We start from the raw sequence: 23,900 nt of genomic DNA on the forward strand, positions 1-23,900 counted from the left end.
GAGGTTACTGATTCGATCCCAGTTAGGTTTCCACCTTATAGGTTATCTCCTCCAAAAATGAAGGCTCTGAAGGAGATCATACATCAGATGCTGAAAGATGGTATAATTCAGCCCTCTAAGTCCCATATTCCTCACCTATTTTCTTGGTTCCGAAACCCCAAGGTGGCTTCAGGCCTGTGATTGACTATAGGGCTTTAAATTGGAAGGTGGTGTTACAAACTGTGCCTCTTCCCGACCTTCACTCTTGTTTTTTGTGGTTTCGGAAAGCTAAGTTCTTCACCATATTAGACCTTAATCAGGCATATAATCAAATCCCTCTAGCAGAAGAATCCAAACATCTCACTGCTTTTGCCACGGATTGGAACTTGTATGAGTACAACCGCATGCCTTTCGGAGGGTCTTCTCCGACATCAAGTTTGAATACTTATACCATTATCTTGACGATGTTGTCATATTTTCTGAGACCTTTGAAGAACATCTAGATCATCTGAAAGATGTCCTTAATCGCCTTCATAAGGCAGGGTTAACTGTTAAGCTATCTAAGGTTGCTTTTGCTAAGCCTTCCATTTCATGTCTGGGGCATATTGTGTTGCCCGACGGTGTTGCTCTTGACCATTCTAGAACACAGGCCATCCATGATTTCAAACCTCCTAAGGACATCAAAGGTATTGCAGGATTCATTGCCATGGTGAATTTCTTCAGGAAATTTATCCCTAACTTTGCTAACAGAGCGGAGCCCTTGAACTTACTTCGTAGGAAAGGCGTCAAGTTCGAGTGGGGGCCTTCTCAACAAGCCACGTTCGAAGACCTGAAACTAGCTCCTTGTAATGCCCCTGTCCTTGCTATGCCTGATTTCTCGAAGAAATTCATCGTCCAAACCGATACAACATCGTTGGCAGTGGCTGGAGTCCTTCTTCAAGAGACTGAACTCGGAAGGCGACCCATCGCCTATGCATCGAGGACATTATCGGCTCAAGAAGCCAAGTATTTCATCTATGAACTTGAAGGTTTGGCAGTCTTATTTGCACTAGAGAAGTTCTGCCTCTATCTGGAACATGTCAAGTTCGACTTGGAAACAGATAGCCAAGCCTTAAGTGGGGTCTTAGCTAGGCCGCGTCGTACTGGTCGTATAGCCCGATGGGCCATCAGGATTTCGGCCTTCCAGTTTGATGTTAGGCATATCAGAGGATCTGAAAATGTTGTAGCGGATGGATTAAGCCGCATGTTCACTTATGATGTGGAGACCTCTGAATTGGAAGATAGTTCTTCTCTTCCCGAGGCCATACCTCCTTGTGTAAATGCCATTCTAACTGATGCCCCCATGTTGTTTAGGGATATTGAAAAGTATCAACGTGAAGATCCAGTGCTGGCTCCTATTATGGAAACCCTTTCTTCCGGGGAACATGTCCTCCCTTATGTGTTGAGGAATAGGGTTTTGTGTTGCCCGTCGAGGAATGATCAGAAGATGAAATTTGTGGTTCCAGCGGTTCTTGTACCTATGATCTTCAAGTACTACCATGAGACCCCATTAGGGGGGCATTTAGGCATCTTCAAAACCCGAGAAAATATCCAAGAAATGTTAATTTGGAAGGGTATGGACGGCAAAATTCAGGAATTGGTAAAAGCTTGTAAATCTTGTTGGCTTAGTAAGCCCACCTTGTCCACTAAGCTAGGTCTACTGTCTTCTCATCAAGCGTCGCCCCCATGGAACGTCTCTATATCGACTATGTAGGACCCTTCCCCCAGTCAAAGGGTAATGCCAACAAATTCATTCTTGTGTGTGTAGATGGTTTCACAAGATTTTCCTGGCTATTTCCGACTAAGCTGGCTACCGCTCAGTCCACCATCGCTTGTTTAAATACCATCTTTGCTTCTTTTGGTCCATGTCAGTATATAGGTTCTGATAATGCTAAAGTCTTTACCTCCAATCTCTTCCGTAAATTCTGTTTTGATCCTCAGCATCACCAATAAAGATCGTACCCTCTATTCTCAAGTCTCCAACAACACTTTTCTGTCACCGAGATCTTACTGTTTCAGCGTCCCCGCAGCCGTTCGTCGCCGTACCGCCACTGAGGTGGGGTACGGGCCCACTCCACTCCCATGATGTCTAGCTGTGTACGGCACGCCGGTGTCAATCTCCCGGCAAAGGCTGAAGTACGGCGCCCCTACCGCCAACTCATCTGGGGACTGTAAATACACTTCTGATCTGCGGCGTCCTTCACGACGACTACCCCTCTCATAGTTGCAGGAGAGGTGTATCTGTGGGTACTTGAGGGGTCCGGGCGACGTCAAACTGGATATCGGCAGTGGCGGCAGGACTTGCCTTCAAAAATATTCATATGTATTTCACATTCTGCAACAAGAGAGACACTCTAAAGCTGAAGTTTAATGAGTTGCTACCTGACTACTTAAAAAAAAAAGTTTCTTCCCTTCAAAGTTAAAGAATAATTTTTTCAAAATTCTTCTGTGTCACCCCTTGGAAAGACATTTGGGGGGGGGGGGGTAGGTCTGTACCAGGAGGTACACCTCTATGCCACACATTTAAATCTTGCGCCAATTAGAACTCCTCTACAGGAGAAACACTGAACTTGGAACTAGACCTACTTAAACTTTTCCTCAGAAGATGTCTCTACCATAATTTTGTGATTATGAAGTTGCCAGGACTGTGTGAATTTCAACTTGTTTTGTTTTCCATTGATCAAGAAGTGTGGACAATCTCTCATAGGTGTCACTACACAAGCTATGATCATGCACCCTGGTGTGAAGTGAAAGAACCTTTTTTGAAGAAATTTTGTATTCATAAGTTTTTTCTTTACTAAATTTTGTTCATTCATCTTTGGGTTGGCAATATTTATATTTTCTTGCCGCCAGTTTTGAATTCAGCCAATCCCTAATTTCTGTAATTAATTTTCAGCCTATCACGTATTTCTTCTTCGATTTTGAGTGTAACTTGTGATGTTAACCAATAAAATGCCATGGGTGTGTCTTGATTATTCAGGAAAGGTCTCGAACCTTCCCCAAGGGTTTATAAACTGTGGATTTTCACTTCTCTTGGCCACTTGATCAACATCTAACTAAGTGCGTGTATGTGAAGCGGGAGGCGGGAGGTGCCCCTTTCATCAGGCAGCCGTACTTCGACAAGGTATGGCCACTTAACATCTTCACCTTTTGCTAGCTCCGCATTTTAACCCGAGGGATAGGTCCGAAACTTTTCCATGTAACCTACTTTTCTAAATATGTAATTTTTGCCGGCTTATGTGAAACTTCATAAAATCTTTAATTGTAAATCGGGGATAGAGAGTGCTGTACCCTGTCGAGCTCCCCTTCATATTGGTTTGAGGTGACTACATTTCGTAACTGGTTTTCTTCCTTTCTGTAATGTCTTAAAATATTCTTATACGAGTTACCTCCATAGTTTGGGAATAGCCCCTGTTTCATCGGCCTAGTGCCTTTTAGGTTTCAGAATGAGTATTTAGGAGTGCCAGTACACGCCTCCATTCATTTTGGTATTTCAGGCCATTTACTTAAACTGTTCTTTTTCTGCTAAGGCCCAGTAGGTTGGGTACAAGATACCCCCGTGTCATTTTTGTAAGCTTGTGCCTTGATGGCAATTAATTGTAAAGTCTGGTATTGTCTTTAAGAGGCTTGAAAAACTGAGAGCGTGTCAGCTTTTTTCAAGTGTTGTAAAGGTGCCTCTGGGAGGCTTGACATTGACATTTTGGGAGCATGTGCTCCAGGCATTAGGGGATTTCTGCCCTTGCATTAAAATTTGTCCTTAGGTAAAATTGAGCTAAGAGCTCAAAATTGTAAAACTAGGGGCGCGTAGCCCAAGAGTGTAAAAATCACTAAAATTGGGATCTTTCTTGTCTTGTTTCTAGTTTGGCATTTTACCTGATAAATTATTGTGTTCACTTAGTGAAAGATTGTTAAGTTTGAAATTCTAAAAAAAAGGAAAGAAAATATAACCTTGTTGCAGTTTTACTTTGAATTGATATATAGACCCATTCACCCTGGCACCTTCTTTCACCTCTACTGTTCCACCAACCACGGTAACAGTTATCATGACTAACATTATTAGACTGATGATAGTGAGGATGCCGGGCTGAGTGGCTCAGACAGTTAAGGCACTGGCCTTCTAACCCCAACTTGGCAGGTTCGATCCTGGCTCAGTCCGGTGGTATTTGAAGGTGCTCAAATACGACAGCCTCGTGTCGGTAGATTTACTGGCACGTAAAAGAACTCCTGTGGGACTAAATTCCGGCACCTCGGCGTCTCCGAAGACCGTAAAAGTAGTTAGTGGGACGTAAAGCAAATAATATTATTATTATTATTATTATTATTATTATTATTATTATTATTATTATTATTATTATTGATAGTGAGGATTGTGATGGTAGTACCAAAGTAGAAGGAAGATATTTTGAAAATTTTCTGTGATTAAGCAAGTGATCCGTAAGAGGATAGAGTGCCCTACATGGAGGATATGCAGATCCTGGGAAAAGGGACATATAACTGTGCAGCCTTTTCTGTGTCTTTCCATTAGGCCTCTACTATTGTCTGAATTATTTTGGGCAGTCATTTTGAGAACATCCTGTAGATACATAAGTCTTCCTTCAGTCATTAATTTGGATTTAACAAATGACCTTCATCTAGAAGAGCTCTGCAAATGTTTTTCATAGTAATTACTTAAATTGAAGGCTTTTTTTACATTTCGTAATGAACAAATTACTATTAGTAGTATGGACAGATATTGTCATATTAATAGTATTTCAAAGTGTGATATTTCTTATTTGCAGTACGGGACTTTACAGATCATCGATACCCTACGAACAGCTGGTCACAGAAAAATAGAGAGTATTGTGATGTGTGGAGGTTTGAGTCGGAATCGTCTTTTTGTCAAGACGCATGCAGATGCCCTAGGACTGCCCGTGTTATGTCCTAATGAAACAGAGTCTGTATTATTGGGTGCAGCCATCTTGGGAGCTTCTGCATCAGCTGTATTTTCTGATGTTCAATCAGCTGCTGTTGCTATGAGTGGATCTGCAGACATCGTCAGGCCTAAAACTGATGAGCATAGGTATGTACCACTGAAGTTTGATTTTCAAAAGATGAGAAAACATAAAATAACTCCACTCAGCATGGAAGGCTTCTTGCTGTGGCAGTAACTAGCTTGTATCTTCTTAGTTGAATGTCATCAGTTATGTATATTGTGTTACCGGTAAGGAAAGCATCTTATGAACCAACTATCCCCTTCTACCAACACGAATACCGAGTCGATAACATCGAGGTGATGAGCCTCATGACCGGTGCAAGAAGAACAATTCCTAAATTCTTCAAACAATTCCACTCTAAAACTATCATAGTCGTTGACGAAGAATGTGGTCTTCAAAGCCTTGAAAGTTTCATTATCAATATTGAGAAATCATTTATATGGTCATGAATGTTCTTAGTATACTTTGTCGTCATTGGCAACCCCCTTATGGGGGAGTCACATTTTTTCTGCATCATGATTTCTTTTTCACAGTGTTATCATATTTAAATACTCTTTGTCACCAATCATGAGACTTTTAGGAAAGGATCATATTGATTGCATCCCAACAAAGAATCGCAGAGAAACACTCCCTGAACCAAATTCTGTTCACTCAGTTCATGTGTTACACAAATATCACAGTGAAGAACATAACCAAGCCTCTTCAGATGGTTCCTCACATTATGGGATGATATATTCAGGTCTTGTGCTTATTCCTTTGTCGTAATCCATGGGTTGTTTTCGAGTAATGCCTTCTATGTCAGCACTCATAGGTCTGTGGTGCAAGACTTGACTTTAAAAAAAAAAAAATTCCTGACTGAAATCTGGAAACCACTTGTGGCATGTCCGATCAGTTAGAGCATCTTTGTCGTAACCAACAGAAATTTTCCTTTGGGTACTACAGTAGTTTTGGCCTTATGATAGTAAAAGAGTATAAGGTGCCCAAAATGCTCCTTTAAACTTTCCAAGCCAATGGCCTGGATGTTAGGCGCCTTAAAACAACAAGCATCATCATTTTTCAAGTCGTCTAACACAAAACTACTGTTATTAATTACGTCAAGGTTAGCTTTGTCAATTTAATTCAAAATCTGGTATACAGTATATACTAAACCATCAAATACATAAATATATATAACTACATGTTTTGAGAATTAAAATTCTTTTCTTCAGCTTTTAGATTAAAATCACATGCATGTAAAAGACCTTATTTAAAACTATTTAATGTACTAACAAAATACTGGATAAAAGAATCAATAAAAACAACAATACAATAAGAACATTAAAAGTTCAAAGATGAATGTCATCCATATTATGTCCAAAGTCGTTTAAAATGTTTGTATATGGTACTAAAATTGAGCTAACAATACAATAAGAACATTAAAAGTTCAAACATGAATGTCATATATGTTATGTCCAAAGTCGTGTAAAATGTTTGTATATGTTACTAAAGTTGAGCTGGTTGACAGTTATCTAATGTTATTGTGGTGTGGCATCATTTATGACCTTCATAGTCCCACCGCTCTTCATGGGTCTCAAGTTGTTATACTTCATTTATACTTCACTATACAAAAAATGTATGCTCACTAGCCTTCAACCTTAACCATGATATGCATCTGATGCACTTATCTTTTCCCGAATCTCTTGTATTTCTCTTTCACAGTATTGTTTCTAATCATCCCTGGTTTGTAAAGAAGGAAGCCATATATTCCACTGTCGACTCAGTAAAGTGTAACTTAACAGCTTTTCAGTCAGTCGAACACACAAAAATAAAAATACACACTATTAAAGGATTCCTTGTTCACTAGTGTGTTTTTATACAGGTATGTTAGGTGTAATATTTATGTTCAATTTGTGTGTTTGACAGACTGAAGAGCTTTTAAGTTACTTTCAATCATCCCTGGTTTTATTGTTGCATTATTAGAGATTTTCTTTTAACTTCAGTCTTTGTTTGACCTTGACATTTTTGAACACTCAAACACTTCCTAATTGTTCTTTTTATTTATTTTTTTCAGTAATATCTGATATAAACATGTAATTATTTCACTTTCAGGTATCATTCCAGAAAATACCAAGTCTTCTTAAAGATGGTAGAAAATCAGAAGTCTTACAAGAAAATTATGAGTGATAAATGAATAACATATTGCATCTAGTTAATAGGGAGCACTGGATTTTTTTTCCCTTCAGTTATTAGTGGTTCATTCTTTTGGCAATGTCCAAATGTTATGTATTTTTCTCAGTTGATATTGTGATGAAAGGGAGATATTTCCTGACTGGATTCAGTGGATACGTGTATCAGTTCTGAGAAATAGACGATTTGTCTAAGATTGTTCCATCTACTGTTTTGTATAAACAAGTGTGCATAGGAGGAACAGTTGTCAGTTATAGGGACAATAGAATTTATTTTTTCAGTTGGCTTTACATCGCACTGACACAGATAGACCGAGCTCGATAGCTGCAGTCGCTTAAGTGCGGCCAGTATCCAGTATTCGGGAGACAGTAGATTCAAACCCCACTGTCGGCAGCCCTGAAGATGGTTTTCCGTGGTTTCCCATTTTCACACCAGGCAAATGCTGGGGCTGTACCTTAATTAAGGCCACGGAACACTTCCTTCCCACTCCTAGCCTTTCCCTGTCCCATCGTCGCCATAAGGCCTATCTGTGTCGGTGCGACGTAAAGCAACTAGCAAAAAAAAAAAGACACAGATAGATCTTACAATAAAAGTCTTGAAGACATGTCAGGCAGACAAGAAAGGTTCATCAATCAATCAGTCAGTCAGTCAATCAATCAATCAATCAATCAATCAAAGAATCAGAATAATAATGTTTTCAGAAAATATAAATAGTGCATAGTTTTGTTCAGTGTGACCAGTTCTTCCATACTCCCTGGAAATCTGTATTTTGGCATATTTCTCCTGTAATCACAGTTGGTGAATTACACAAACAGTAATAAAAGAATGAAATTTGGAAAGATGTAAATTAATCTTTAGGTCGTCAAAACACATTGCAACATAAAATTCTATAAACCAGGAACCCTGAGAGGTGGTGGAATGTATACTTTTGTGATAAAAGAAACTGGAGAGGGTAATTGCCCTTGGATTACATCATTTACAGGGTATTTAGAAAAAGACAATATCAGAAACTCAAAAATTGAAAATATTCTTCACACATAATTACAAAAGGGAAATAAGTGTTCTTTGAGATACCTGCACCTTTACATCGCACACAAACGATGACTTTAACTTATACATGTGCCTTGCACCAAAATCAAAACTGTAAAAACCTAATCCGATGATACATGTCAATTAAAGTAAGGATTAGTCCCATTCTACACAAACAAAAATGTAAATAAAATTCCTACACTAACAAAGAGGTGATTACAATTTGTGACACTGCTGAAACACTTCACATCGGTAGAGCAGGAATGCAGTCATATTAGTTAGGTTACACAGATTTAATAGGAGGCAAATCCGAGGATGATTATACTTGGGGACAGAACATGACGACCTCACCTCACACCACTACTTTCTGGTGACAGCCCATTGTCTATTAGAGGCTTATAGGATTTAATATGTCTACTGTGGCCAGAGTTGCCAAATCGTCTAGTGCGCTCCACACTAAGAAAGAGTAAAGACTGAAGAAAGTGGTTTGGCAACATCTCCACACCAAACAAGGATAACTTTGAACTCATTCACTCAGCAGGATGCAGGGTGTGATTGACTGCTGTCTTCCAGGAACTGAGGCAGTCATGTTTTGTCGCCAAGTATACAAGTTAATACAAAGGTTCAGAAAACTGGTATTGCCTCCAAACAAAGATGTTCTTGACCTTAGCTGATAGCTAAGTCATATGATGCAAAATTAACAGAGGTAGCTAGATTCAAAAGGGAACTCCTGCATAAAGAAAGAAGGTAAATTTTTTGACATTTAAATAAAAAAAATTAAAAAACGAAATAACTGAAGAAACAATGCTTGCACTGAGACCAGGCATCCGAGCGGGAAGCTCGGGACGAGCACAACTTCTAGCTAAGACGGTCAGGCGATCAAAGACGTGGATGTTACTTCACTCCCACAGAAGAATGTGGGACAAGTCAAGAAAACGAAAATGGTGCAACCACCAACGTAAACCAATTAGAATGCAGAAGTCACCTTTTGGATTTTATCTTCACCAATTAAAATCTTCATTATTCCAACAAATTAGGTCGGTCTTCTTTCTTGTTGATACAGTGATAATATGTTCAAGAAAAGTCTTCATTTATGCAACAGGAAATGCACTTCCAGAACTGCTCGTGTAGGTATAGGATATTTCACAATATTGTGATGACAGATGAAATTTTTAAAATACACACTAAACGATAATTTTATACAAACATAATAATAGGTTGGTTTTTTAAAGCCAAATAAAATGTTCCTGAGTCCAAGTGTCCAATTCAACAGAATAAAATTTTGTACAATATCAAAATGAATTTCTTTATACATAATAAAATGAGATATTTCCAAATAAAATCCCGCTGCTGTCTTTCCTTGGTTTTACTCCTATGATTTTATTCTCAATCACTGTTGTTGTCAGACTGTTACTTGAAGAAATATTTTCCTTCGGGTACAAGTTTTGTTAAAATCAATAGTTATATCAAAAGTCCAGTTGGTAATAACTAGGACTGGGAAATGGCAATACATTTCTTGAGAAGCCTGAAAACTTCTTGATGGTTTGCTGACAAGACCCATGCTGCAAGACTCTCTAGAAGGGTAGCACGCCTCTTACATCACGCAGTATTCCGAGAGTGATAACGTGCTGTGATATCTTGGTCAGCCGGACGAGTCAGGAGGTGGTTTGTTCTTCTCTCCAGAGCCAACAACATAGACGTATTTGCAAAGAGAGGGCAAGGTGGTAGCAGGTCAATCCACGAGACAGCAGAATCTGTAATTTCATTTGAGACTGAGCCTTTGATTTATTGTGGACAGAAGAGATTGCATCCTTCTGCTTTTAATTTATTGAATGCATTATTGTTAGCACTCTTGAAGGCTGCCAAAAGAAAACCATGATGCTGAGAATATTTTGCATAAGTCTCAGGCAATAAAGTGCAATGTAATAGTCGTTCCCGATCTATTAGTTTTGGAAAATTTAAAAAATCTTCAGATGCTGTTCACCATTTGAAGAGCCATGGATATATCAAGGAAACCAAGGCTCTGCTAGTAGTTCTTCCCCTTTACAGGTTGTGTTTGCAGCTTAAACTACATTCTGTTCTTCTTCATTCTTTTTGTTAAATAAGTTATCATTTTACAGTTTAATACAATGTTTTTAAAGTAAAAAAAATATTTGAAAGGAATAACAATCAATCAATCTTGATTTAATAGCAAGTACATTTGATAAGTTCTTGAAAAGTTCCTAATCTGGGCTTTGTTCTATTTCATTTCTTCTTGTAAACAAGTAGTTTAGTTAATGTTAACAAAGAAGATCCAAGAGGGCAAGAAATTCTCATAAGATGTTGCATATATGTTATGATAGATCAACAAGAAAAGTATTTCTTTAAAACGGCTCCTTGAGAGAGAAATGTTTACAGCCCGTTGTGACAGAGATTCAACAGGGTTTATGAAATTCTCGAGAGATTGATTGCCGGCCTGGGGACACTTAAGCATCAAGTATGCCTATGGTAGTAAATACTCTGGGGAGAAGAGGATGAATCATGACAGTCTGCAGACGGTGAGTTTCCTCTCAATGTTGGGTATTTTAATTCTGCACTAAATATAAGCTCCACATGAAATACAAGGTACTATTCAAAAAGGAGATGGAAAATTTTATTGAATTTAGTGCTGGTATCATAAATTTTTATTCATAGAATGTCAGTGCGGTTTCCAAAATGATGTTCTGTGAAACACGTTCATAATTGCCAGTGGGCACCAATTTTTTTTTTTTTTTTTGTTTTTTTGCTAGGGGCTTTACGTCGCACCGACACAGATAGGTCTTATGGCGACGATGGGATAGGAAAGGCCTAGGAGTTGGAAGGAAGCGGCCGTGGCCTTAATTAAGGTACAGCCCCAGCATTTGCCTGGTGTGAAAATGGGAAACCACGGAAAACCATTTTCAGGGCTGCCGATAGTGGGATTCGAACCTACTATCTCCCGGATGCAAGCTCACAGCCGCGTGCCTCTACACGCACGGCCAACTCGCCCGGTGGGCACCAAATTTAATAAATGACCTGCAGGGATGGAATTGCCAAATAAGGACAATGACCAAATTTTAATAACCATATAAGTTAACTGGAAAACAATATATGAACTGACTGAAACAGATATAAATTGTTTACTCTTAATTAAATTTATTTTAATTTAAGTGTGATGTACCTTTCCAATCCCATGTTAGGAAAACAACTTCTACTTTCCTTTAAAAGTTACTGTTCTTCCTGACAGATGAAGGTTTTAGAAATGTTGATTTTTTTTTTTTTTTTAACCATCCAGAACAGTGGTGGTTGAAGGTAAGTGAGCATAAAATGTCAAATTAGGCTGAGTTTGTTTCTCCTTCCGATGCCGTCATGGGAATAGTAAAACACTATATTTAAAAGTTTAATGCTTTTGCCAAAGACACTCTGCAACTTATTTTCTAAAAGAAACTGCAACAAAGTCGTAGCCCCAGAAACAGTCCAAAAATCATTTATCATATATAATATTTCAAGTTTGATTCTCCAGTTAGGTTTGTCGAGAAATGGGTCGGCTTCACACACTTTGACCAAAGTGAGCGGGGAAGCTGCTTCTCGAAAATTCTCAGCTTGAAACCGGTTAGCTGCAAGAATATGCTTCGTGAATTGAAACCATTCCTTTGCTTGAAGAATGACGGTTTCACAAATCTCTCTTGCCACAAGTCGTTTTGAGGTACACAGCGACCCTCGTGATACTTTCACTGGTGGGAGCAATGTGTAATATACATCAGCAATGTGGTCAATTTTATTTTCCAGAACCATTTTCAGACATGAAACCTTTTACTTCCAATGGATCTGAATTTTGCTATTGCATTTGATGGAAAACAGCCAACTAGAACCAAAATAACGGGTGCTCCAGTTTTAAACGCAAACCTCTTGCTTGCGATACGGTGTTACACTGTCGAGAGGTAGTTTCCAGTTGATCCAGGCATTCGATGAGGGCATCTCTGTTCTCAGTACTTCAACGGTCCTTGGTGTTTGAAGCATGAGGTACTCTTTTACTAACAACTTTGTTCAGTACACCTGATCACTGTAGGGAGTTATGAAAGAAGCTGGGTTTCACTTAAATCTGCAAAAAATACGTGGATATCTGTATTCTGGCTTGTTGTTTGTGCCATGACCATTTTCAAAAAATGGCCATAACAGTGAACACAATGTGCATGCTTAAAATCCTCCCTGGTGCCGGAGGGGAGGAATATTCGAGCCAGGAGGTGGTGGTGGTGGTGGTGGTGGTGGTGGTGGTGGTGGTAGTGGTGGTGTTGGTAGATGGGGGAATGTGCCGGGTGGTGGTGTCCATTGTAAGAGATGTTGCGTCTGCTGTGGGCATCTGCGGTGCTCATGCCGAGTCCACTGCCAGGCGACATGGAGCTCGTGCCCCCTTGGGAGCCGATTGATGTGTCAACCTCTGGTATTGTATTCGTGGGTTGTCCGAATGCTTAGCTGGATTTGCTGGTAAAAAGTGTGCTTCATAATTCAGAGCTGCATAAATGGACATGAGTACCGTGTGGAAGGATACGGCGGCGGTGTCTACGGCCAGTTGTCCCGAAACTGGTGGTGGTGGTGGTGGTGGTGGTGGTGGTGGTGCAGGTGGTGGTGGTAGTAGTAGTAGTAGTAGTAGTAGTAGTAGCAGCAGGAGGAGAGTATGGTGTTTAGGGGTGCATGATTGTTAGTAACTTAAGACCCCGGAGAGATGTATGGAAGACTCGGAAAAAACTGATCAAGGCTGAGTTGCTGACTGATCCACCTGTAATGTGATGCTGCCAATGTGTATGTCCCGAGGTGAGACCTCACTGATTTGCATTTGTCCACCTAGCTAGTTAAGAATTTTCAAGGTTCAATAAACCTCCATGGGTGCTTCCAGTGTTGCAAACAGTCGGACAACGAAGGACCGCATAGCTGAGAGTTAATCTATATATATAAAATAGCTTGTCCTGACTGACTGACTGACTGACTGACTGACTGACTGACTGACTGACTGACTGATTCATCATCGCCGAGCCAAAACTACTGGACATAATGAAATGAAATTTTGGGGATACATTCATATTAAGATGTAGGTGCTCACTAAGAGAGGATTTTTGGATATTCCGTCGTTAAGGGCGTGAAAAGGGGGGTGAATTTTTAAAATGAGTGTATCTATATCTCAAAACTTTAAAAGTTTACGTATGTGAAAATTGGTATTTAGAATCTTCTTTAAAAATAAGGAAACACGTATTTTTTGTTTTCAGAAAATACCAATAGGAGGGGTGAAAAGGGGCGAAAAGAGGTTGAATGCCTTTAATCAGGATACCGGTAATTATATCACAGAAACTGAAGATATTACAGACCTGAAAATTGGTACTTTTAATCTCTTTTAAAAATAAAGAAACACGTCTTTTTTGTTTTTGGAAAATCCAATTAGTGGGAGGGTGAAAAGGGGGGTGAATTTTTAAAATGAGTGTATCTATATCTCAAAACTTTGAAAGTTTACAGATGTAAAAATTGGTATTTAGAATCTTCATTAAAAATAAAGAAACACGTATTTTTTTGTTTTTGGAAAATCCGAATAGGAGGGGTGGAAAGGGGTGAAAAAGGGGTTGAATGCATTTAATGAGGATATTTATATCTCAGAAACTGAAGATATTACAGACCTGAAAATTGGTGTTCGGGATCTCCTTTAAAAATGAAGAAACACGTATTTCTTTGTTTTTGGAAACTCCAATTAATGGGGGGTGAAAAGGGGGTGAATTTTCAAATGAGTGTATCTATATCACAAAACTTTTAAAGTTTATAGATGTAAAAATTGATACTTAGAATCTTCTTGAAAAACAAAGAAACACGTATTTTTTATTTTCGGATAATCCCTACAGGAGGGGTGAAAAATGGGTTGAATGCCTTTCATGAGGATACTTAAATCTCAGAAACTGAAGATATTACAGACCTGAAAATTGGTATTTGGGATCTCCTTTAAACATAAAGAAACATTTTTTTTTTTGGATTTGGAAAGTCCAAATAGTGGGGGGGGGGGGTGAAAAAGGGGGGATTTTTAAAATGAGTGTATCTATACCTCAAAACTTTAAAAGTTTGCACATGTAAAAATTGATATTAGGATCTCCTTTAAAAATAAAGGAACACACGTATTTTTTTTGTTTTTGGAAAATCCAATTAATGGCGGTTAAACGGGAGTGACATGTTGGGGTGAATTTTTTGAAAGACTTTATCTACAGAATATCTGAGAAACGTAGAATGTTACAGACGTAAAAAGTGGTATTTGGAATCTCCTGTAAATGTAAAGAAACATAGGTGATTTCTTTTGGAAACTCCTCTTAAGTGGAACTAAAAAGGGGGTGACATTTTAAAAGGAAAATTTCTACAGTATATCTCAAAAAACTGAACATGTTACAGAAGTGAAAAATGGTATTTTTAAAACGTGTATTTTTAGTTTTCGGAAATATCACTTGGGTGGATGGGGGGGGGGGTAAAAGTGACTGAAAATGGTGGTGAATTGTTTTAATTAGGCTACTGTTATCTCAAAAATGAAGATGTTACAGGCGTGAAATTTGATATTTGGAATATGCTTTAAAAGTATAGAAACAAGTATTCTCGGATAATCCAATGGTTGGGGGGGGGGGGGTGAAAGAATTGAAAAATTAATTGACTTAATTGTATAAGAATACTTACATCTAATAAAAACTAAAGTTGTTAGGGCCTACAGACGTGAAAATTGGTATTTGGATCTCCTTTAAAAACAAAGAAAAGCCCGTTTGGGGGGGAATCATCTTGGGGGGCGGGATTGAAAAGGAGTTGAATTCCTTTCATGAGGACTCATAAATCAAAAACTGAAGAAGTTACAGTCGTGATAATTGGTATTTAGAAGATCCTTTACTATTAAAGAAACAAGTATTTTTTTTTCCGGAAAATTCACTTGGGGGGGGGAGAGTGTGAAAGTGAAAAAAGTGAATTATTTTAATCTCAAAACTGAAGGTAATAGACGTGAACGTCGTTGTTTGGAATCTCCTTTAAACATAAAGAAAATCTCCTTTTTAGGTTTTTTTTGGGGGGGGCGGTAAATAAAATTTACGGCGGTGGGGTGTAAAAGGAGGTGAGACCAATTGATTTTAGTGTTCATTATCTATTTATAAGGCGCCTCCGTTGCTCAGGCGGCAGCGCGCCGGCCTCTCTCAGCTGGGTCACGTGGTTCAAATCCCGGTCTCTCCATGTGACATTCGTGCTGGACAAAACGGAGGCGGGACAGGATTTTCTCCGGATACTCCGGTTTTCCCTGTCATCATTCATTCCAGCAACACTGTCCAAAATAACTTCATTTCGTTTGTCATCCATTAATCATTGCCCCAGAGGAGTGCGACAGGTTTTGGCTGCCGGCACAATTCCTATTGTCGCCGCTAGATGGGGGCTTTATTCATTCCATTCCTGACCCTGTCGAATGACTGGAAACAGGTTGTAGATTTTCGATGTACTTATTCTGATCAAAAACCGATCATTTTTAATCTTTCCTGGGTTCGTTTTCAAGAGCCATCTTTTCCTTCGAAGAACGTTCTTAGATTACAGTAGATTCCCCTGGCATATAAATAACAATTTAAACACATTTGAAATAAACGATAGGAATGAGATTGAACGTTCAATTTTTCACCTCTATAATAAGTTCAATAATGCACGGAAGTATGTCATTCGTATGGCCAGAAATCCCGCACACTTGCCTATGCGTGACAATGGTGCTGGTAACATTCTCAACAATGACCATGGCAGCAGATGTAATTTACCGCCACGTAGCGGTCTTGCATCTTTCTGTGGGGTCCAGAACATCTATAATTATAATAATAATAATAATAATAATAATAATAATAATAATAATAATAATAATAATGTTCTGGACCGTCGTCAAATGTGCGGACCACGCTGAAAACCGTTCCTGGACGGGTAATTACTAAGAATGCCGTCCGGCCGCGGGTTCAGTATCGCCAAGGCACCCAAGACGACACCACGCTGGATCTCCTGAAGGATTTGATCCATATTAAAAATGCTTATAGGAAAAGATGGCAAAGATTATGGACCCAACTGACCGGGTGGAATACCTGGACTTAGCACGGGAAGTACGAAATCGATTGCTGGAAAGAAAGATTGAAAAATGGGAGGAAACTTGCCATAATGTATTAGAAAACGAGTCAGATCACAAACTTTGGCGGATTCTCTCAGAAAACGAGTCAGATCGCGAATTTCGGCGGATTATATATAAAACAATAAGCATTCAATTCTAAATTTCAGTATAATACCGTAGCGAAGCACGGGTATCTTGCTAGTATATAGATAAGAAAACATTCCACCTTATCAATACAATTTTATTATTAACTACAGGACCCGTTTCGACCCTAAACAGTGTATTTTAATATGTGATTTTAACAACCACTATGTATTTTAAAGTGTTTAATGTACTTGTAATTTTGAATTAAGTTTAAGTTAAGTTACACAAACGAATTTTAGGCCTAAAAGATAACTCCACACCTAAGTACCTGAATTGTAATATATTAACCATTTTACTCTGAAACATGCCCAATTTGGACGCTTGGACATAATGCTTCCCCATGGCACATTAACTATTATTTGACATATGTAAAGGTATCAATGTACAGATGATGATGACTGTTTAGGGTCGAAACCGGTCCTGTAGTTAATAATAAAATTGTATTAATAAGGTGGAACCTTTTCTTATCTATATATTAGTGAACTATCAATACGGAAATGAAACTTGTAAATCAAGATAGCTGAGAGTTGACAGGAGCATGTAGCCTGGCGAGCGATTTCCAGTAGGCAGATAGAATGGTGCCACTATTCCAGATATATTCATGCCAAGTGGTGTCGGGTCACTGACAGACGGAAGCCTCATTACTTGAAAAATGGGGTGTAAGTGATCTCCGTAGATGGATCCCCCCCTGAGGGTGAGAGCTATAGAACACCCACGGTATCCCCTGCCTGTCAAATAAGGCAATTAACAAAGCCCCAGAGGCTCTCCAATTGGGAACGTGGATTGGTGACCACGGGGTCTTTAGCTGAGTCCTGGCATTGCTTCCACTTGTGCCATGCTCCTCACTTTCATCTATCCTATCTGACCTCCTCTGGTCAACTCTTGTGTTCCTACCCCGACGGTATTAGAGCATTTGAGGCCAAAAGAGACTTTAATTTTCACGCCATTTGTGGCCTTTGCCTTTCTTTGGCCGATATCTTCATTTTTCGAAGTGTCAGACCCCATCCACTTTTTCCTCTCTGATTAGTTTTATATAGAGAATGGTTGCCTAGTTCTACTACCTCTTAAAACAGTAATCATAATCATCATCACCACCTCCCATCCAGGAAGCAGGTGATGGCGAGCAATCTACCATCAATGGATCAAACCTCATCGTGGTACTCATAGCGGCTCTGTTGGGTGATTTTCGAACCTCGTTCTGTTTCCGCGGCGATATTTACTGACTGGTTATACTCTTTCTGAGCACGGTAGAAACCAAAGAGGATATAATAGAATAGAGATGAAACTCAACAATAAATTTCAGTTTCAAGCCAGATGGCCATCGTAGTTTCAGTCCCCAATCAGAAATTGTGCCACAGTGCGCACTGTATACAATACCGTACTAGTATTATCAACAGATAGCACAGAGAAGTGACTTCCGTCGTAGTGACGACAATCCGGTTATGCACTTCTATACTACCCACTGATCTCTATACATGGATCGCTGATGGCAGGTCTCCGCTGCAGGAGAAAGTACGCCAAGTTGAACGCGCGGTTCGCCATGTTGGCGTACCCAACCTCGAGCTCTCCTTATGGGGAAGCAATGATAATATAGTCAATTTTAAGTCGCAATTAATGGCGCATTGGAATAATTAAAAATATAGAGACATGTTCACTCAAAGCATAAGGACATTGGGATCACTGACACGTCATTCCGAGGTCAGTAAATCTCCGGGATAGCAATAAACATGAGTGTATAATAACGGCCGGAAAATATTAACTTAGGTGCTGAATACATGCAATTAGCGATCGGTAACACAATACCAGTGAAAACCAGTTTCTGGAAACATTGCTGTGAATTGTATACATGTATGCCACGAAATTATGCATTCTTAAAATGATGTACCTATAAACGTAGCTCAATATACAGGTCTAGATTCGACATATCGTAATCGGTGCTTGATAATGAATTTCTGTTTCCTGTTTCCAAGAAATAACGCGCATATTATCAAATTAAAATATCATTGAAGCAAATGTACACATTTATAAAACCAGCAAATATTCAAAACTAGTCAATATATCACATTACCTGTAGCTTAATGTACTATTACAGACCTCTTTAATTAAATTCAGCTAGCAAAGCGATATTGATAGTCATCATCAAAAATATGTAACACCAGTTAAAAGAGTCCCAAATACCACGAATAGTATAATGGAATAGCCCCAAACACCCACCACACTTTTCCTTCTCCCACCACTCCAGTGTCTGAAACCCATAATTATTACTGATGTAAATAAGGTCTAGAATTCCTCCAGACTTCATTTTCTAAGATTGTTATAAGGTCACGTCAATTATTTCATCGAAACCGTCAGTTTAATTATGAGAAATAAAAAATAAGTAAATCTTTACTTGCAGTTAATGTTCAGTAAAATTGAAAACAGTTGGCTGTACATCACTTCTAAGGCGTACAGTTTGTCCATTTCTATCAAAACAGTCTTCCTCTATGTGATCCGAGCAGAGAACAGCTGTTTTAGAAGGCTCCCAATTCTCGCGCCTGATACTCCTAATCGATAATCTTAGATGTTCGGGTCTCGAGAAAGGAAACCTACAAAAATCAATTGCCATTTTGCTCCCGGAATATGCGAAATAAGATACAATAAACCTAAAACTCAAAACACTACCCTAGGAAGATTCTTATGTACAGTATAAAACTCCCCGAGCCGGGCTGAGTGGCTCAGACGGTTAAGGCGCTGGCCTTCTAACCCCAACTTGGCAGGTTCGATCCTGGCTCAGTCCGGTGGTATTTGAAGGTGCTCAAATACCGTGTCGGTAGATTTACTGGCACGTAAAAGAACTCCTGCGGGACTAAATTCCGGCACCTCGGCGTCTCCGAAGACCTTAAAAAAGTAGTTAGTGGGACGTAAAGCAAATAACATTATTATTAAAACTCCCCGATTAAATGATTTCTCCTTCTGCTGATCGGTTCTGTTTGTACATCCATAAGCTGAATACTGCGGTATGTTAATACCCCGTAGAATGTTTCTTCATTCATATTTCAGATAAACACATACATATTTAAATTTAATCTTGTAATTCACAAGCATACTACAAGGCAACGAACCTAAATTCGTAAAATACACTACTATTTACTTTGCAATAACACAGCACAGAACACTCGTGAAACTACAATCAAGAGGCCTGGCGTCACTGAACTAAGCATAAACAAAGCAAGCGCGCTCCACGTGGTCTATTGCACCATGCACTCGCTGCCATCTTACGACGCCAGTCATCTTCTATTCGGCTTACTGCTATCCAAGCTACCAGCCATCCAGGTATAGAGATCTGTGATACTACCGTATCATCCATCCTACCACCACCACCCTCCCCAACGATAATGATGACAATAATGCAGTTCTACTATTTCCTTTCTGAATACATTAAAATTCATATGTTTATAATTTCAAGTACTACCTATGTTGTAGCTGGCCCCGTGGTGTAGGGGTAGCGTTCCTGCCTCTTACCCGGAGGCCCTGGGTTTGATTCCTGGTCAGGTCAGGGATTTTTACCTGGACCTGAAGGCTGATTCGAGGTCCACTCAGCCTACGTGATTAGAATTGAGGAGGTATCTGACGGTGAGATAGCGGCCCCGGTCTAGAGAGCCAATAATAACGGCCAAGAGGATTCGTCGTGCTGACCACACAACACCTCGTAATCTGCAGGCCTTTGGGCTGAGCAGCGGTCACTTGGTAGGCTGAGGTCCTTCAAGAGCTGTAGTGCCATGGGGTTTGGTTCGCTTTTACCTATTGTACCCGCTCAAAGCCCAAGTCCCAATCAGCATTTATCTCAGGGGGTGTTACGGTCCAAATCTATCGCAACTAATAAACAATAAAATTTAATATAGAGATATAAGATCTCATACTCAATGTATGGGCGCCATCCAATCAGTACTACAGGGTTGAACGGGACACTCTAATCATTAACTTTAAGGCTCATTATAAAACACACAAATATATTAAAAATCAGATCAAAGGGAAATTATGAAGGCTCCGTCCTAGGAATGGGGACGGATATTTAAACGGACACCAAGGGTTTACTATTCTACAAGAACAAGAACCTGGAACTGTTTCCTTGCAAATGCTAAAGGAGCTTTTCATTTAAGTAAAACAAAATAATATTTTACACACAACCAAAATCTGTTGATCCTTAATTTGTCAGTATTAGCAAATTATTCCTGAAATTTTTTACACAATATTTGACACTTTTGACCACCCATCCATTTGGGTGGTGGAACTGTTGATATCTGAAGGTAACAGATTTACCCTCGTTAACACAATGACAATTGATGGTCATGGACCAATTACCTGCTGGCCAAGTGGGCGCGATCACATGGCCCATGTCACCGCCTCCACTTTTATTGAGATGAGACCAACCCGGGACACTACAAACTCTCTCCAGGTTCCTAACCAAGATATGCTAATCGTTAACTGAAGGAAACGACAAAGAGACTCTCACATAATGGTCCAGATGTAGGGATTTGCCTTCATATTACAAATATTAACTTATTATTTACAACAACTTGACATTATTACGTTATTTTGCCAGCTGACTTCCCTAGTATCATTCATCATCATCATCCGAAATAATAACAAAAAATAAAAAAAATATTTTTCTATTATTATTATAATTATTATTAACATTATCATTAATAGTGGAGATCATGATTATCGTAACCCGTAATCATCACTGATTCAGTGTTTCAACTTCTCACTCTTATTATTATCATCTGAAATAAAAAAGTAGGTTTTTCTTCTGATACTTCAAATATTATTATTATTTTTATAGTAGTTTGAAATTTTCAATATTTTCATGTCAACTCCCACCATCATTATTATGTTCAGAAATATAAAAAAAAAAATCTTCTCCTTCTGCCTCTTCAAATCAAATTATTATTATTATTATTATTATTATTATTATTATTATTATTATTATTATTATTATTATTATTATTATTATTATTATTAATTTCGCTTGTTACACGGCAGTCCACTATTATTAGGTTTAAAGCATAACCCCTTTTACAATTCCGGTCTCACCGAGCTTGATAGCTGCAGTCGCTTAAGTGCGGCCAGTATCCAGTATTCGGGAGATAGTAGGTTCGAACCCCACTATCGGCAGCCCTGAAAATTGTTTTCCGTGGTTTCCCATTTTCACACCAGGCAAATGCTGGGGCTGTACCTTAATTAAGGCCACGGCCGCTTCCTTCCCACTCCTAGCCCTTCCTTGTCCCATCGTCGCCGTAAGACCTCTCTGTGTCGGTGCGACGTAAAACAACTAGCAAAAAAGCAATTCCGGTCTAGTTTGGCACTTAATCAATTAAGACATGATTTACTTGGATTATTATTATTATTTCGAAAATTTATATTTTAATTTCAATCTTTAGAACTTAAAGGCCGGTCTCCACTGATTAACATTTAACACCAACATGTATATTGTGATTGTGTCTTCCAATTGACTTTGCATGTTAACTCAGAATGTTGAGGTTAACACTTTTAACATGTTGGCGTGTTTTCCGCTCCAAGTGGAAAACATGTCAAGCAATTCGTTGTTCGTGAGATGTTGGCACAGCTTCGGCAACTTCCTTACCGTTTCCATGTCAACATATAGCCAGACGACGCAAACGATGTGCTTCTCGTGTAGCAGGATTATAGTTACAACACTCCGGAACACTCATTCTCTTTGTTATAAGCTACAAATACAGTACCGGTACCGGTACCGCGCACGTGTGTCGTTCTCTCAGCACTATACTAAAATTTATAGTCAGAAGTGGAGTGGAGCAAGATTATTTTGGACTTAATTAATGACATAATAGAAAGGCCTTGTTTGTGGGATGTCTCATCAAAGGAATACAGAGATAAAGCGAACAAAGCCGACAGTTTCCAGGAACTCTAAATTACCTATCATTATTCCTGCGAGTGCATAAAAAAAACTAGCGTCCCTCCGCTCCCAGTACAGTGGAGTATTGCAAAAAAAAAAATCAGAAAAAGTCGGAAGTCGGGGGGCGGGAGCGGACGAAGTTTATACTTCAAAGAGGTTTGCTTTAGAAGCAATGAGCAGGATGAGGGGAGAAAATGTATCTAATAACTGCATTTCTAAACCATAACAAGAAGCAACAGTGGTAATAACAAAGGGCAAATCCTCTTCATCTGAGTCCATTTTCCTTGTTTGAAAATACTAGACACCACCTAAATGTATTACCGCAAATTGATATTATGAACTCCCTGTATATAAACAAAGAAAGTCAAGTTTAACATGTTTATTAAGCGTGGACACAATGTTAAATGAAACAGTATTCATCATTTAACATTTAACATGTTGATGGTGTCACCAGTTAACATTCAACACTTTTAACATTTAACATGTTGTTGTTAAATGTTAATCAGTGGAGACCGGCCTTAAGTCACATATGTTAACTCCCAAATATGAACCACCAAGATCCGATTTCATATCGGTTGAGACAAAATAACGGTATTCGAACCCGCAACCTTATTTTCGTACTGTCGTTAATTTATGGGAACACCATATCCTCCCAAGATAAATCTCAAATCCCATGGCACCTCGCAGTTGGGCAAATACATCCAATCTCTGCAAGTGCTAAATTATTCCTTCCAATTTCGTTTTGAAGTCCATTCTTTTCCACTGGAACTCTTCAAATTATTTAATTAATTAACCCTCGGTGCGTGGACTCTATTCTGCCTCTCATAACACCGGTCTCGGCATACGACCTCAATGTCGGCCTTAAGATCCATCTATTTCTTCATCAACATCAGTACAATTCACTTTCATCTCGTGCTGGATTTCTGCCCCACACGACTTCCAACCTCAACTTTTGGCTCAAATCACTCTGGGCTTCCAACATAGCGTGACCATCTTATACAAGTGCCTCTATCGTTTCTACAAAATTACTTATGATTATTATGGAGTCCAAAAAAAAACGTTAAATCAACCATTAGTGTTAAAATCGGATTTACTGCCCGAATTAAAGTATTCACGCCACATGTTATCTCCACATTTTAATTACTTTAATTTGCAATCGTTCTATCAAATTAGACCCGTGCCTTTATTCGCAAAGCATTATTATTAAACACGCATTTACACATTACCCATATTAATTGATTACTCCGACACTTCTACTGATTATTATTATTTCTGTCCACTGGCGAAACTTCGCGGCAAAATAATCATCGATATTTACAGACAATTCAATGGACTTCATTCCGTCCCACAACCATTAAAGTCACTTGGCAACCCTCTACTTCCTGAAAATCTTACAACATGCCTTAATATCTATAAAGTTTCCGATAACTTACAACCACAGTTGAGCATTTCTAGAATGAATATTAATCTTATCTTTACGTGAAACGTGCTCCATATAATTTCAAACAATTCAAGCACTTGAATAAACAAA

General features: G+C 38.9%; 1 protein-coding gene across 3 annotated transcripts in view; it reads left to right on the forward strand.

Moving 5' to 3' along the window:
- The window catches only part of LOC136864728 (FGGY carbohydrate kinase domain-containing protein), a 150,164-nt gene extending 140,636 nt beyond the window's left edge, over positions 1–9,528 (forward strand). For 2 of the 3 annotated variants that reach the window (XM_067142072.2, XM_068226399.1), the window contains exons 8-9: positions 4,797–5,077; positions 7,080–9,528. In XM_067142072.2, coding sequence (XP_066998173.1) covers positions 4,797–5,077; positions 7,080–7,161 — 363 coding nt within the window. In that variant the 3' untranslated portion in view covers positions 7,162–9,528. Of the gene's footprint in view, positions 1–4,796; positions 5,078–7,079 lie in introns of those variants that run through there. The other variant, XR_010859364.2, reaches the window with a different exon arrangement.
- Positions 9,529–23,900: the final 14,372 nt, after the last annotated feature.

Source organism: Anabrus simplex, chromosome 2 (genome assembly GCF_040414725.1).
Source record: "Anabrus simplex isolate iqAnaSimp1 chromosome 2, ASM4041472v1, whole genome shotgun sequence".
NCBI classification, from domain to species: Eukaryota; Metazoa; Arthropoda; class Insecta; order Orthoptera; family Tettigoniidae; genus Anabrus; species Anabrus simplex.